General features: G+C 38.8%; 1 protein-coding gene across 2 annotated transcripts in view; it reads right to left on the bottom strand.

The window, feature by feature from the left end:
• The window catches only part of ASB15 (ankyrin repeat and SOCS box containing 15), a 30,957-nt gene that overhangs the window by 7,554 nt on the left and 7,427 nt on the right, over window positions 1–15,976 (bottom strand). For both annotated transcript variants that reach the window (XM_046670785.1, XM_046670786.1), the window contains exons 3-8: window positions 12,476–12,584; window positions 10,822–10,874; window positions 10,603–10,734; window positions 9,333–9,491; window positions 3,480–3,725; window positions 1,112–1,283 (exon numbers count right to left, since the gene is read on the bottom strand). In XM_046670785.1, the coding sequence (XP_046526741.1) occupies window positions 1,112–1,283; window positions 3,480–3,725; window positions 9,333–9,491; window positions 10,603–10,734; window positions 10,822–10,874; window positions 12,476–12,582 (869 nt within the window). In that variant the 5' untranslated portion in view covers window positions 12,583–12,584. The remainder of the gene's footprint in view (window positions 1–1,111; window positions 1,284–3,479; window positions 3,726–9,332; window positions 9,492–10,602; window positions 10,735–10,821; window positions 10,875–12,475; window positions 12,585–15,976) is intronic.

The following is a 15,976-nucleotide window of genomic DNA, read 5'->3' as shown; positions in this document are numbered from 1 at the left end:
AAATACAGAAGAAAAGCAAGCATATCTGATACCATAGAAGAAAGCTTCATAATCTTGACCATAGAATCATGGAGTCACAGGGAGTTAGAGCTGGAAATGACCTTGGACATCACTTAGTCCAACCTCTTCATTTAACAGAAGAGGACAATGTGAAGTCTGGAGAGGTGAAATTATTTGTCCAATGTCACACAGTTAGATGTGGAGTAAGGACGAGAATTTAGGCCTTTTGAATTCTCATTCATTACTCCTCTTTCACCGTTTCCTGAACAATCTATCCTTTATTTTTTAAATTTTATTTATTTATTTATTTTTATTGTGGTAACATTGGCTTATCAATCTATCCTTTAATATTGGCCATGTACATCCTAACTGCTTCCATATAACTTGCAACTGAATCATTAGCCACAAGAAGAGTCTCTATTATTCCATCAACCTTACATCAGTCCATTGAGATAATTAACCACAGCTTATGTTTCTAAGAACCTGTGATAAATAGTTGTGAATTTCACACTTGACTGACCAGCTAGACATGTATGAGAGCCACAAGCAAGGATAACTTGATCTCTTGTGCCTAATTCAGAGCTACCATGTGTGAATTTATGAACACTGGGAATAAATCCAGGTAAACTTTAACAACATGTCACTTAGCGTTAATTATGTGTCATTGGCCACTTCGCCAACGTGGCCACTGAAAGCAATAAAGCCAAACTATTTCAAAGTTTTTGAACTTGGAAAATATATTTAATTGCCTAAAACCATCCTCTCATGGTGGGTAGTTTAATATAAGGATTATAGACTTCTCTTGATGTGTTGATTGTGGCACATTTTGTGATTTAAAAATCTATCTAACTGTTTTTGGGGGAATAAAGAAACCTAAACTTATAATAAAGCGTTTATATTGAGGATTAAGTTTGATATTACACTGTAATATCTGTAGGTGTTGGTAAACAATTAGAATAATATTGATAGTATTATCATAAATTTTAATTCTTTGCCAAGGGCAAAATTTTTAGAAACCCTAAAATGTTGTATAGAGAGACTTGAGCTTGTACTCTATCTGCAATTTTGTATTTGTCAACTTAAAATGATCCTCCTATGATTTATTACTCACAGGTAATGTCCCTCGTAGGCAGCTCGGTGTATAGGAAGGTGCCCTGCTCGGTTAGGGACATTTCCACTTCCTCCGTATTCCAGCAGGAGGGAAATGCAGTCAGGATTGCCCCCTCCTGCTGCCTCAAACAGCACTGAAGCCCCATCATCGGCCAAAGCAAACACGTCGCCGCCTGGCAGTATAAAACACGCGGCATAGTGACAACTGGATGGATTGTCAAGATGGCGCCCTTAAAAACAACCTGTTGTTTTCCTTTCTGGTTAGGACTTAAAATTCAAAGTACAGAATTATGAATATGTATGTTCTCAATATTTTCAATAAACAATTATGCAGCATATTTCATTTTATTAGAAAATCTTTGTGTCACAAGAATATCTGAGAACTCAACACGTCAACTTCCGTGATAGACTATTGTTCCCAGAAAAAGGGATATTTAGACTTTTAAATTTAAAGGCAACAGTTGGCATTCTAGTATTTCCATTCAACAAATATTTATCAACTGCCTTCTGTGTGCAGACACTGTGTGTAATTGCCTAGAAAATCCTAAAATGAATAAGTCTGACTATCTCAAGGAGTTCAAAGGAGAAATAAAACAAAATATTATCAAAGAAACCAAACTGTGTAACATTAAGTGACATCAGGACTAGGAGGCATGATGTCATGATGTAAGGGAAAGCGTTCTGGGTTTGAATTATGACTCTGCCTCTGAGACTTTGGGGCAAGCTCCTCACTTCTATGAACCTCCATCTCCTCATCTGTCAACTAGGGCAACACTGCTTATGTCATAGGGCTTATTTGATAACCAAATGAGGTTGCATTTTGCGGGGCATGCTCAAAAATGTTTCTTTTCCCCATAGAGGATCCTTAGAGACCACGTGGTCCTAGCTTTTATTTATAGATGAGGAAACTGAGGGCCAGATGTTTAAGTAACTAGGCTACGATCAGACCATGAGTAGGTGGCAGAAACCAGCTTAAGCATTTGGTCTCTTAATTCCCGGTTCTGTAGTTATATAAAGCACTTGGAGGTTTCAAAGGAGGGCAACATCACAATCTGTTGGGGAGAATTAGGAAAGACTTCAGGCAGGCCAACCCAGTGATGTAGTGGTTAAGGGCATGCTCTCTGCTTTAGCGGCCCAGGGTTTGCAGGTTTGGATCCCAGGCGTGGACCTACACACTACTCGTCAAGCCATGCTGTGGTGGTGTCCCATATCCAAAAATAGAGGAAGATTGGCATGGATGTTAGCTCAGTGACAATCTTCCTCAAGCAAAAAGAGGAAGATTGGCAACAGATGTTAGCTCAGGGCCAATCTTCCCCACAAAAAAAACACAAAAAAAAGAAAGACTTTAGAAAGGAGATGTCTCAAGAGATTGACTTTGAATTGTGTTGGAAGGTATTCCAGATGAGGGCAAGGACTGGACCCAAACCCAGACAGAGGGAATATGGGGTGTGTTTGGAAATACTGCTAGTCTAATTTAGCTGGAGTACAGGATACACATTGGGAGTAGTGAAGGATAAACCTGGAAAAACAATTCAAGAAGATACAGAGGGACCCATGCATGATTCAGTGGGCAATGGGGAGCCACTGAAGATGTTTTGAATCGTCTACACTCCTGTAGCTATCCTTGAGAGAAAGGAGCTGCATTGCAGTATGTAGTATGAAGTCTCTGACAGGGAGATTGGAAACTGGAAGAATGGTTAGGAAATGATTGCCCTGGTCCAGGGAAGATGTGAGGATGCAAACCAGAGGTCCTGCAAGGTGAGAACTGGTAAGAGAGACACTATAGCACTCGGTAACCGACTGTATTTGGAAAAGAAGGTGATGGAGGAATTAGAGATAAATCTAAGCTTTCAGTCTTGGCTGGGAGAAATTATCATATCAAAAGTGTGAAAGAAGAATTCAGTTTAGGAGAGTATGAGTGTGAGACCCTGGTGAGCCATCTGTGTGAAAATTGGGCTGTCTCTAGAGAGCACAGTCAGGGCTGGGCATGCAGATTTGTAGGTCACCGTGTATAGGGTTTAACTGAGCTGTGGAATGGGGGGCTGTCAAGGGGGCTGGGTACAAAAGCCTGAGGCCCAGTTAGATTCAAGAGAGGAAAAGGAGGTGATGAGGAATGGAAAAAAGGAAATACAAGAAGCAGGAGAAAAGTCAGGAGCAGGCAGTTCCTTTTTGTTTTCTGAGGAAGATTGTCCCTGAGCTAACGTCTGCACCAATCTTCCTCTATTTTGTATGTGAGTCACCAACACAGCATGGCCTCTGATGAATGGTATAGGGTCGGAACTTTGGGACTGAATCAGGCCACCAAAGTGGAGCATGCCAAACTTCACCACTAGGCCACGGGGCCAGCTGGCAACTCCTTTTTTACATACCTTTGTGGATTAGGTGTTCCAACACATCACAGTGACCATACTCGGCGGCAACACCTAATGGTGTGACTCCAAATCCGTCTCTCAGGTGGACATTGCCTCCGTGTTTTAGTAGCAGAGCTATGATATCTTTGCGGCCTTGTTTGGCTGCTTCATGCATTGCCGACCATCGCTTGACACAGGGCTGGTCAAGGTTGGTGTTGTGTTTAAGCAAAGCAGACACCATGTCATAGGAGCCCTTTTTCACAGCTTGAAGATGATTTTAAAAAGAACAGTCAACAGTAGGCATATTAACATGAATACATTAGAGGGTATTAAACTAATAACCAAACAATATCAAAATAAATATTAGCTCTTCCCTTTTCTTCTACAAGAGGATATTGTATTTGTGATACCCCTTCTATTTCTCACACCCAAATTTCTATGGTGAAGTGTAAGCATGTAAGATGACACTGCCTTTTCTTTAAGACCCTGACCTGAGGATGGCTAAGAGTTTCGTGGCAAACAGTGCGCATCACTAGGAGAGGGTGTTGCGCATACTCTTTCTAAATTTTAATTTCTTCTTTCACTTCAACAAAATGAAAACAACATCCACTGTTGGGTTGCATAAATTAAATAACGTATGTAAAATGGTTAGTATTTACTAAGAACTCAATAATGATAACTATTATTATTAATATCATTTCATCACTTCTAGGATCCTGGAGCCACATGTGTAAATGGTGTTTATTAAGTTTTTCCTTCCCTCTCCAGAAAGACTTTTTTTTCCCCAAAGATAGCAGTATTCAATGAACTTCTCTTTCCCATCATGCTCTTAATGGGAGCTTAGCAATACGAATGTTTAGAATCTAAACAGGTCAGTTGTTCTAAACAGGTGAAGTATCCGACAACTAATGTACTACCGTTTAAGAGGTTCACCAAATCAGATGTCCCTCGCCCCCTCTGCTGGTTTCTAACAGCTGAAATAACACTATTAAAAGTTTTTTCCCCTCCCCTTTGGATTAGTAAGAGATCGTCCCAGTTTAGATATAAATACTTCTGGAAGACGTAATGCATTTTTCTCTTACCAATATGTAAAATCTTGCTAAGAAACAGAGCAGAATGCGGCTACTCCCTGCAAATGCAGATAGCTGCAACTACATTCACTCATTTCTTCATTCATTCATTCCTTCATTCATTTGATCAACATGTGCCGGCTAAATGAAAGGCACTGGGTTAGGCCCTGTGGGAAACTGGGAAAAGCCAGGCATGGTTCTCACTCATGCTATCTACAGTCTAGAGAAGAAGTCTAGACTGTCTTCTATTTGGAGTCTGGGCCTTTGCTGGGAAGGGCAGGAGGAGACTGTGGGGCCACAAAGAACATCCCAGCAACAAGGAGGCAGAATGCAGAAAGGATGGAAGGCCAAGGCGAGAGAGAAGGCTCCAAAAGGCATACGGGGAAGACAAAGACAGACGTTGCCTCCTTCCTCTGGGGGCAGACAAGCCATCACTGCAGTGAGATTTCAGTTTTTCTCCTACTCACTGTCTAGTCTGTTGACAAATGCCTTTCACCGAATCATCCACCTGCCACTGGCAGCTCTAATTACAGCGAATTACCTCATCCTAGCTGGTGTTATTGCAGAGCAAACATCCATAAGTTAAACGAGCTAAGAGTGATGTGTCCTCATTTATCTTCTTCTCCTATTGCATTTTTTTCTACTGAGAAAAAAATGTATTAAAATAATGAACCTCTTCCCTCATGATCTGTTTTCCTTTTGTCTGACTCAGAGAGAATGTTGATCAGAGATATTAGTCTTTCTTTGTGAAAATAGCAGCATATTTAGGACATATTCAGCTTAAAATTATTTTTAAGATAAAATTTTGCTCGCAATTTGATTCCTTGGATCCAAGAATATATTTTATTTTCTATAGAAATAATAATCCAAATCATGGAGAACCCTTCCCAAGCTAACACATTCTTAACCAATAAATGGCTGAAATAACGAAAACCAAAAAGGCACAGTATTTGTGTAACATACTAATAAAATGCAAATTAAATAATTTGTGAAGTAAAAAAATACATATCTATATAGATATCTTCAACAATAATGCTTAAAGAAAACCAACCTTCAGCTGAAGAGTTAGAGAATTAGAAGATTTTGCATAGATTATAGGCACTTTTAAGCACTTTATAGTTTGTTGGCACTTTTCCTTTTTATTTTAAATTTCTGTCATTTTCTTTCTGGATGTATGTGTTTTCCTCACGTAATTTACTTATTGTCAGCAGTGAATTATTTCCTGATTCGTAAGACATCCAAATAGAGAAGAGAGATTTTTCTGAAGTATCTTGACAAGGATTGGAAGGTTGAAAGAGGAGATGGAGCAAAGAGCGTATGTACTGATTTGTGAGAAGGAAAACATCTGAAATAAAATTAACTGAGCTGTAAATGGTGCAAGGTTGTGGGGAAACGGAGGGCAGTGGAACTGCAATGTTGTGCCAGACGGTTCCCTTGGTTTCCTCTGAACCCCGGGCCCCTGCGGCCAGGATAATCTTGTGGCTATCCAACTGGAGAAAGGTGACACCAACCTCAGAGGGATGGCAGGAGAGGGAGTCCTAGTGCAAAAAAAACCCTTAATAAGTGTCAGATCATCACAAATCAGATATCTACCACTCAGCACGCAAGGGTGTAACATGACAGTAACACATCAAAGTGCCATAAATAAGGACCAGGTGGTTGATGGGGAAGAAGGGCACTGGAGGGACAAAAAGTGGTGCTATTTTTTGACCATCTAAGGATATTCCATAAATAAAGACAAAGATGATGACATCAGGTTAAGAAAAATAAAAATGTCATTGCAAAGAAAAATAAAAAGAACAGCAATGTTCTCTCCTCTCCTTTACAAGTTTATGAACTGTGAGTAGTAAATTTCAAAGCAGCCCACAGATTCAAAAAGAAAACTGAGAAAATGCCATGGATGATCCATTTTCCTAAGAGCCTAAAAAGACTTGACATGGTTTCCACAAAAGAGGTCCTCAAGAAGGTAACCCAAGAAAAGTCGCTATTCTCCAGAAATGTGAATGATGGGGCCATAAGGGAACACCTCCAGAATATTTCCCTCATGAGACTTTTGTCTTTTTGATATTACCATTTGGTTTTTAAAATATATTATTTCCAAATTTAATCCTATTTCAACTCTGATAGCTCAACGATCAGGTTCCTTTTCCACACTTCAGATATTGCTAGAGTAGAGAAACCAACAAATGACATTAAAAATGCATATAAATGCTTAACGCTCTGTGGTGGACACTAAGTATTAAAGAAAAATTTAAATAAAGTGAAAAGGGAACAATTGAGTGGTAATCATGACTTAGTTGTCCCTTAAGAAAGAAGTGGAATGAGAATAGCAAGTAGAGAATAATTCTATGTTTGCAAAGTGAGATAGTATACAAACTCTGGAAAATTGTGTCTTTTTTTGCAGAAATCAAAGACTGTCTATAGAAACAACAACAAATACATGGATGTCATTGCAAATACTCCATGGTATATGCCTTTATGAAAATAGTATAAATCACATTAATCGTGGTGAAGCAAGCCACAGGTGAATATTCTATCTAGCATCTGTAGAACCTGCTCAGGAAAAGAGTTGTGGTTTATTTATGAAAAACACCACATCATTGTGACAAAAAGCCTAGTTACCATGTATGCAGAGACAGACCCTGTTCCTCAGTACTCGTGTTTCCCCTTTCCTGTTAATAACAGAAACCCCCAAGTTTTAGCTGGTCACGGTCTATCCAGGCAGAGATTGAATATCCCAGCCTCCCTTGCACCTAAGTGTGGCTGCGTGACAAAATCTGAACTAACGGGAGGGATATGGGCGGAAGTGCTGTGTGCAATATCCAGGTCATCTTCTTAAAGGTGAAGATGTTTTCCCAAGGCTGCAACTTTCCTCTTTCCTGCTGGCTGGGGAATGGTGACATCTGCAAGTCCTGTGTAATGGTGGCAAAGCCACCCTGCCAACCCTGGGCCGCTCAACCTCTGAAATGTTGTGTGAGAGAGAAGTGAACTTCTTTCTTTTTCGTCCTGGTTGTTATTTGCTTTGGGTATTCTTTTGTTACAGAAGCTTTGCCTGTACCCTAACTATAATAATTGGATTGTTTGTCTGATCAAATCTGAATTTGGGAAGGCTGAAAGCGTTGACATGGGGCACTACTCATTTAACAAGTTATCCAGGGGCAGAAGGCCTGCCTAGGAGATCTTCCCTCCCCTGTCTGCTGATGGTCCCCTCCCTGGCCCCCCAGAATGCAACTCAAGGCCATCTACCTTTCCGAAAGCTTCACAGAGTCACTGCTTCTTTAGTTCCCTAATTTACTTTGAATATACACGTTTATTATAGCATTTATAACACCAATTTTCTATTTAAAACATATCTAGCTCTCCTGCTAGACTCTTTGAGAGGAGGAAGATTATTCCATCCACCTTTATGTCCATACTCCCCAACACAGCATCTTGCTTAATGTGAATTCAATAAACATTACTTGCATTGATGCTGTTGAATTAATGTTGTTGAATGTAAATATTTGACTAACGTTCATGACTTGTCTAAGTTGTCTATTAACAATATTCACGTTGTTTTTAAAATTCTAGTGATTTCTCTATGAACAGGAGCTGTGGTAGTGTTAACCAGCTACGGCCACAGCTCATGATGCTTCATCTTCCTCTGTGATTGCTAGTAAATAATCTTAGGGCTCTTGCCCCTCCTCCTCCTGCCATACACAAACAATTTCATAATAGCTCTCCTCTCCTGAGCATCTGTCATGTGGCAGGGGCTTTATACACTTATATTTCCTCTAATTTTTATAACAATTCTGCATGGTTGGTGTTGCATTTCCATGTTACATATGAGGAAACTGAGGCCCATGATTACAAACTCACAGCCAGGACTTAAATCCATATAACAATAATGTATGGTATATCTGAAAGTTGCTAAGAGAGATCTTAAAAGTTTTCATCTCAAGAAAAAAAAATTGTAACCATGTGAGGTGGCATATGCTAACTAAAATTACTATGGTAATCATTTTGCAATCTATACATATATCAAAGCCTGTCATACACCTTAAACTGATACACTATTCTATGTCAATTTTATTTCAAAAAAACTGGAGAAGAAATCCACAGATCTCAGGTGCCGAGTCCAATTCTTACTCCACCACCCTACATCCCTAAGAGAAAGGAAATGTTATCTCTGGTCATTTGTAGTTAATCTCATCTCTCTCCACTTCCACAAACAGATCTGCCAATTCTTATTGGTCAACAAACAGCAGGATACACAAGACTGACAGGAAGCTGATAGACGAATGACACCTTCAGGTTTACCATCATTCCTTTGTTGTGTTACAGTCGTGAACCCCCTTATAGACGCCCAGTGCTGCATCTGAGTGCTCGGAATCCCCCAGCTCCTCTTCCTTCCAGTCTGGCTTCCTTGTTTTGACATGGACATGATGTCTCCCTTTTGAATCCCCTTTCTGCCTCTTTCTGCTGGCTACATACCACACACACAACCTTCCTTATAGCTGGACCCTACCTAGAGAATATTCCTTTAGAACTGGTACTTCTGGCCTCATAAACCAACCAGTTTGGATCCCTCCTGGTTAATTGGTGCTGAAGGATGTAGCCATCTTTCACATTCAATCTCTTCGTGAGACAGAAAAATAAAATCATAGGGCAGGAGAGATGGGGGTTAGAGGGGAGCTCAGGGAATAGAAGGAGATGAGGTCACATAGTTTTAGTCAATATATAATGGTTTCCAATAAATACTTATTAAATTTTTATTATTTATCTCAAACTACAAAAATTCTAGGAAAAAAATGTCATTTACCAATCAGAAGGGGCGTCTCTCCTTTGTCGTTTTTGGTGTTTGGCCACACTCCCTTTTCTAGTAAAGTTCTTACATTTTCCACCAGACCAGCTTTGACTGCCAGAGTCAAGGGTGTTTCTCCATCAGAGGTCTTGAACTCCCAGAGTGTCTTATAGGATGCTGAGATGTGAAAGCATTGTGTAAAGTTAAAAATCTTTACTTAAAGTATACCACATACATCAGAATAATGCAATATTATCTACATTAGATTGAACAAAGTCAACTGACGAAAAAGGAAAGACAAAAGGGGGTATGATTAAAGTTTATCAAATGATGGCGAGTAGAATTGGACAAGCATGGACTTGCTAATAAGGTTGACAGCCAGAAAACTAACATCTATGTTTCAAAGTGCTTTTTTTTTAAAAAAAAGGGGTTGTAAATTCTCCATTTCTTGATAAATTATGAAACTCTCTAATCCTTTGTTATTTAAATTGCATCTGAAATTGGTTTTTGTCAAATGAAGTCTGTGAATGTGGGAATGAGAATGCATTTGAATGAATGTATCCTGTCAGAATGTGTTAGAAAACAAATACCATGTTTACCATCAAATTCCATATCTGTTGGTCTAACTATGTATCTGTCTAGCTATTTATTTTTTTAGCTGGCTGGCTGGCTGGATTGCTAATCATTAAGTATCTATCATTATTTCCTAGAACACAGAACTAGGGAGAAACATTGAAGGTTGAAAGACAAGGCACTCTCAAAGTGTTGTGTAAGATGCTGAGATGTGAAAACTACTATGTTAGAACATCAAAATTATATTAACTCTGGGTCGATTTGTCATGATATTTATTAATGTTTACATTATGAAAAACTTAATGTAATAGAAGGACAAATATTTTAAGTGCTACTTGTACTATATAATAATCTTTTGGAAATTGTTAACTCAAGAGATAGTTCAAGATGAGAAATTTAAAACTGACTTCCCAAAGCAAAAAGCATTATATTCAAATCAATGAATTAATGACATAGACAAACTTTTATCACTTGTAGGTTATAACTAGACTTTCCCACCAACTTGTGTCACATTCTTAGAAGGATGCAAAGGGTGAACCCTGAACCTCACAAAATGTACTAATTTTTGTACTGAGTTTAAAACATGAATATTGCGTTTCTAAATTCCAAATAATCTTTAATATTGCTTTTTCTTTTTGCTTGTTGTGTTCATTAGAACCTCACTACTTCTACATTCTTGCTTCAGTTTGGTCAAAGGGGTTCTATGTTCTCTCACCATCCAGAACAACTTCAAGTATTTGTTGAATAGGTTGAACAACAGCTTCATGCAATGGAAACCATCCTTTTTCGTTAGCTTCATCCAATGCATATTTATATTTCACATACTCCTGGAGCTGAAGAATGTGACCTAAATTAAACACATGGGCTGATAAACTCCTGTCTTGGCAAGGTGGAATCTTCAATGCATCCCACTGTAGGCAATATAGCCATTTACCTTGTTTTATGGCCTCCACAATTTTTCTGTTTTGATCACTTAGTGGTACAAATCTGCCAGAGGAAAAAAAATAAACAATATTTATTCTAGTGGTATACTTCAAGGAACCAAAAATTTTAATTTATATTGAGTTTTTGTACATAATTTTAATAATCAAGATCTACAGGAAATACACACAGCTGATTTTATCCACTTTAAAAATGTAAATGTCTAAGAGTCAGATACAGAGTATATTTATGATACACTGGATCTAGAGACATTGGTGAAGATGACAAAATACAAGATTATAACGCTGTCTCTAAAGGTTAGTTCTAAGCAATGAAAGAGGAGTAAACAACTGGAGTCAGTCAGAAGAGCTGGGTTCAGGTTTTGTGATACAGTGATTCTGCATAGGCCAATTAGCCTCTGAGTGGTGGTTTCTTCATCTGCAAAACGACAGAATGAAATAGGAAGATCTCAAGGCCTCTCCAACTTTAAAAACTCTATGTCTAATAAATGTTTGCTGCTTTAAACTTAAGAATTGCTAATTAAGAATTGCTTACTTGGGAGCTTATGATACACACTGCCTGTTAGAGTCTTAAGTCAACAGATCCAAAAGTGAAAGCAGGCTGAGCATTTACTGAACGAACTCCCAGCCACTTGTCCAGCAGGTCATGATTTCAGCCCCTATGGCAATTCTCTGGCGTGTGTGTTTATTCAAACGAAACAAGGTATTTCACAACAGTTAAACTCTATTAAGCAAAAACATCTGCCGGCATTCTAGGGTTGTGAATGCCTTCCTGGGAACACTTAAGTTCAAAATCTGCTGGAGATAAGGGAAAAATTAAAGAGACTCAAAATTTAGATGTAATAGATCCATTTTTTTAAAAGCTCAAAAGCATAATTTTATAGCACTGAATCTATTCAAAACACTACTAAATTTCAGAACACAAGATTCTAAATGCTATAATGGAATGTAAAGATACACTAAAGTTTAGTTTTGTCAGAAGTATAATGTGTGATGTTCAAGACAGAAATCTACTTTTGCAGTTTTAGACTCTATAATGCCTGCTAACATTAAACATCAATTTTATGTATAATTTGTTAACTTCTGTCATTTGGATAACAGAATATTAAATAGGCTTGGCTTTATATATTACTTTGTCATATATAATAAAAGCTCACAACCCTTTTCCCATTCATTGAACTTATGGGTCAAGTGGGTTAGCGTTATTCTTCTTATTTTAAAGATGCACAAATGGATTACTTATAAATTTGCCTGAGTCAGTAGCAGAAAGGGCTCTAGAGTATATAGAATAGACCTCTGTATACATCTATATATTAGTTGTATAAACTGTAGTTGCAAATTTGTTCAAATTACTTATTGTCCTTTTTGAGTTCATATTAATTCAGAAAATGGGCAATCCTGTAGAACTGAATTCAACTAGGAATTCCCCATCTAGGTTATTTTCATCTTCCACATGAGATTGGGATTTGCGGAAGATCAGATTGCTAAATCTATGCACAGTGGCCCTTGTAAAGCTATTTCATTCCCTGCCAGAAAAGAAGGGTAAGAATTTGCCTGGAGGAGGTGTCAGGAAACAGCGTTCATTTATTTACAACAAAATGAATGTCATAAAGAGATTTTGTCGAGGGTGGTCAATTTGAATGTTACCTTTCAGGATAAAATACAGTCTTGCTGGCTTCTATGGATTCTTGAATACTGAGCTGAATATCATAACTTGCAAGATGGTCTTCATCAGGGTCATCATTAGTATCCATGACTGAATATAATTTTGAAAGAGGCAATTTCTTATTATCAGCAAAAAGTATAGAACAGCATATAGAGTTAACATGAAAGATGCAAAATGCAAAACTAAATTGCATTCAGCTTTCCCATTTAACAAATACAAATGCAGTTAACATTTTAGTCCATATTATATATGAAGCCCAGTCTAACTTCTGAAACCTTTAATTACCTGCCCTTTGAGTGTCTGCATTTTTCTAATTTCTGACTTTATTTTTAGTACTGACTGCCGTTGGACTTACAAGAGTTCACTTTTCCCATGTTTCTGACTTTAATTTTGGTCCATCAGTTTTCTCAAGACACTGCTCTACATAGCACATTAGAAGTAAGACAGTGGCAGAAATAGGGAACAGTGAGTGTTTCATTACTCTTTCTTTATTCTATATATGCTGTGTTTGCTTATTTGCTGATTTCTTCCTTACCTCATAGCAGCAATGGTTTGAGTTGGCTGCCTTGAACTGCAGTTATTTCTGTGTTTGTGTTCAACTTCTTCGAACACTCTATGCTTTTTGAGGTGAAGGGCTCTACCTCACTCATCTTTCCTCCCCTATGACTTTAGAGGGTGCTTGGCACAGGGAAGCTTCTCAATGAACATTTGTTGAATTAAAGTAGAGAGAACGGAATGTCACAAATGTAGTGGCCTAGCTTGCCCTCAGGAAATCTGATAGACCAAACAGAGAAGACACAAAGGAGACTAAATAGAAGGAGCTAAGAACGTCAAGCACCGTTCTTCCTGAGAAACTACCATCTAGTCTCATATACGAAGTGAACAGATTTCCAAATTCCAGAACTTTAAAATAAGACGGGAGAGGGTTAATCTGACACTTAGAGAACTTCCTCACTGATTCACTTGGCTGCGTGTGATAGACCACATGGCTCCCTGGGTGCTCTGGGTTCCACCTCTATGGACTTGTACTACCTGCATTCCTGGCATGGAGTGAGACTTTCTGACACCTTGGCAGAAGAGCATCCTTCATGTAGTTAGGGATGCTGAAACTGCTACTGTCAGGACAGGCATGGTAAAGACCAGCTTTATTAAGTAAGACTTAATTGTGGGAACTGCCGGCAGGCAAATTAACCTGGCAAACCATAAGCAGAGTGAAAAAGAACTCCTGCTTTTGAAGAAAAGAGTCAAAAACAGCAAGGTTTCTGGGCTGATTTATAAAATTTATTGATGGCTATTTCAGTTCTCCCTAATCCACTCATTTGTTTCAACCAAATCAGAGCCTCCATGAGTGGTTGTGAGCATGTGCACTACACAAGTGCTCCTGGCTGAGGAAATCCAGCCGAATCTCCCCTAATTGAGCTATGAACCCTGGCAGAGTGCTATGCATGCCCCCAAGGAAGCAGCATCTTTTCTTCATTTGCACAAAAGTGCTTATGGCCTGTCGCATTCCTGAACTGAGGTGATAATTCTTTAACAATAGGAAATTAAACAAAAAGGGCCTAATTATTTAGTGTTTTGGGTAATAAATGAGAAGAGATAGACGTGACACCATTTATTGTCCAGTCTCCCAATCTTTTCCCCAAGGGAAGGGCCTCAGGATTTGGTTTTCTCCTTCAGAAAGGATAGGAATACTGTGGCTATGATGTCCATGATGGTTCTTGACTTGACCTTTACATGGCTACTATTTGGTCTCCATTTTTTGTTTTCTGATTTGTCGTACAGGGAAAGCTGTAAGGTCTGACTGGTCTCAGAGCATCATTTGAACAGTTGAGATGAAGACCACCTTAACTCCATCCCCAGACCAGAGACCAGCCCTCCAATAGATTCCCCATCCCTTTCCCCTGCATAGCTCTATCTACTACAAGCTGTTGCTTTTGACTAGCCCATCTCGTCTGAAGATAATTCATGAAAATGTAGATTATTTCTCATTGGCTTATTTCTTCCAAATATCAAAGTAGAGGAGTAAGCGTTTCTCATTACTATTAGATCTATTGCTATATCTTATTTAGAGAGAAAATTTAGTAAGTGTAAAAATCAAAGTAATTCCACAGCTAAGTTGACTGACCGATCTGAAATTATTTTTGATTAGTGGTACTTTTTAAGCCAAAATGTATTATCTATAGAAACTTTACATTGTAATGTGTGTTTTCAAGGGGGAAAAATCAGAAACAGTATTCTGTGGGCAATTTCCAACACACAGCTGACACTTGCTTTACCTCTTCTCATTGTTCAAGGTTAGATAAGCTCAAATTTTAAGGACTGTTCTATACATGCTGACAGCCAAGGTCCCTGACCTGTGCACAGACTGCGTGAACTCAATGGCATCATTATGATTTTATTGTTCATTGTTCTGCATTGGCCTTACTGTCACCTTGAAACAGAAAGGAGACAATAGTGATAATGTTTGGAGACTGCTCATGAGATAGTAACAGCACTCCGCTAAACATGTCCCCTCACACCATGATGATATCGCAGTCTACTCAAAAGGCCAACATACACCCTAGGAAACCTACTCACCAAATAGATTCAAATGGTATTTTATTTTTTATTTATTGTTTATGGGTTCATTGTCTCTCTCCTCCCCCAAGAATGTAGCCTAATGAGAGCAGAGAATTAGTCTGCATCCCTAGTGCCCAGGGACGCACCATCAAAGGGTTCATGTTTCTATATGTGTGTTGAACGAATTAATGAATGAGTCAATAAATGAACACTAGCATAATCAAGGCTCTGTTTTATTCTCAGAACTGACTATTTTCCTCAGGTATGGAGTCTTTCTTCCAACTCAACAAATTTAATTGCCCACTCTCTGCTTGGCTTCATTTTTCTCACTTTTGTGCTTTTACATTGTATTCCTCTTCATTCACAAGGCCCTTCCAGCTGCTCCCATGGCCCACACTGCCCCGAGTCTGGCTCAGGATGTTCTTCCTATGGAAGCCCGTGCTGAAATTCTCCAGTCTCTCTCTGGCCTTCGTCTTCGGTGAATACCTCCTCTTATATAATATTTTCTCAACATCTGGATTTACACTCATTTTGTATTTGCTTTGTAACTTCACATATTTGTGTTTTATAAACTCACTTGGACTATTTTCTGAAGGGAAAAAATCTTACTTTCCCTTTCCTTTTCATCTTTTCTCTCTACTTTCACGTCTAGTCAACCATAGGAAATGGCTGTTCGCCGTGGTCACTGGAAAAATGTTGTTGACTAGTGGACAAGCAGTGAGTCCTTCAGACAGCAGTTAGATGGTAAAGTTAAACCTGTGGCACTGCCTGGAGCCTTTCTCACTAATGTCACTGTGGCGATGGGGGATTGCATGGCTCTGGGATTAGTAACGGGATACAGAGACTTCCACCTATTTAAATCATGGGTTTAACTCTAACCCTGCTGGAAATTTGGGCTTCAGTATGTGAGATACCACAGACTC

The sequence above is a fragment of the Equus quagga genome, chromosome 8 (assembly GCF_021613505.1).
Source record: "Equus quagga isolate Etosha38 chromosome 8, UCLA_HA_Equagga_1.0, whole genome shotgun sequence".
NCBI classification, from domain to species: Eukaryota; Metazoa; Chordata; class Mammalia; order Perissodactyla; family Equidae; genus Equus; species Equus quagga.
The sequence above is the reverse complement of the archived record's forward strand: the minus strand, read 5'-3'. Positions and strand labels throughout refer to the sequence as shown.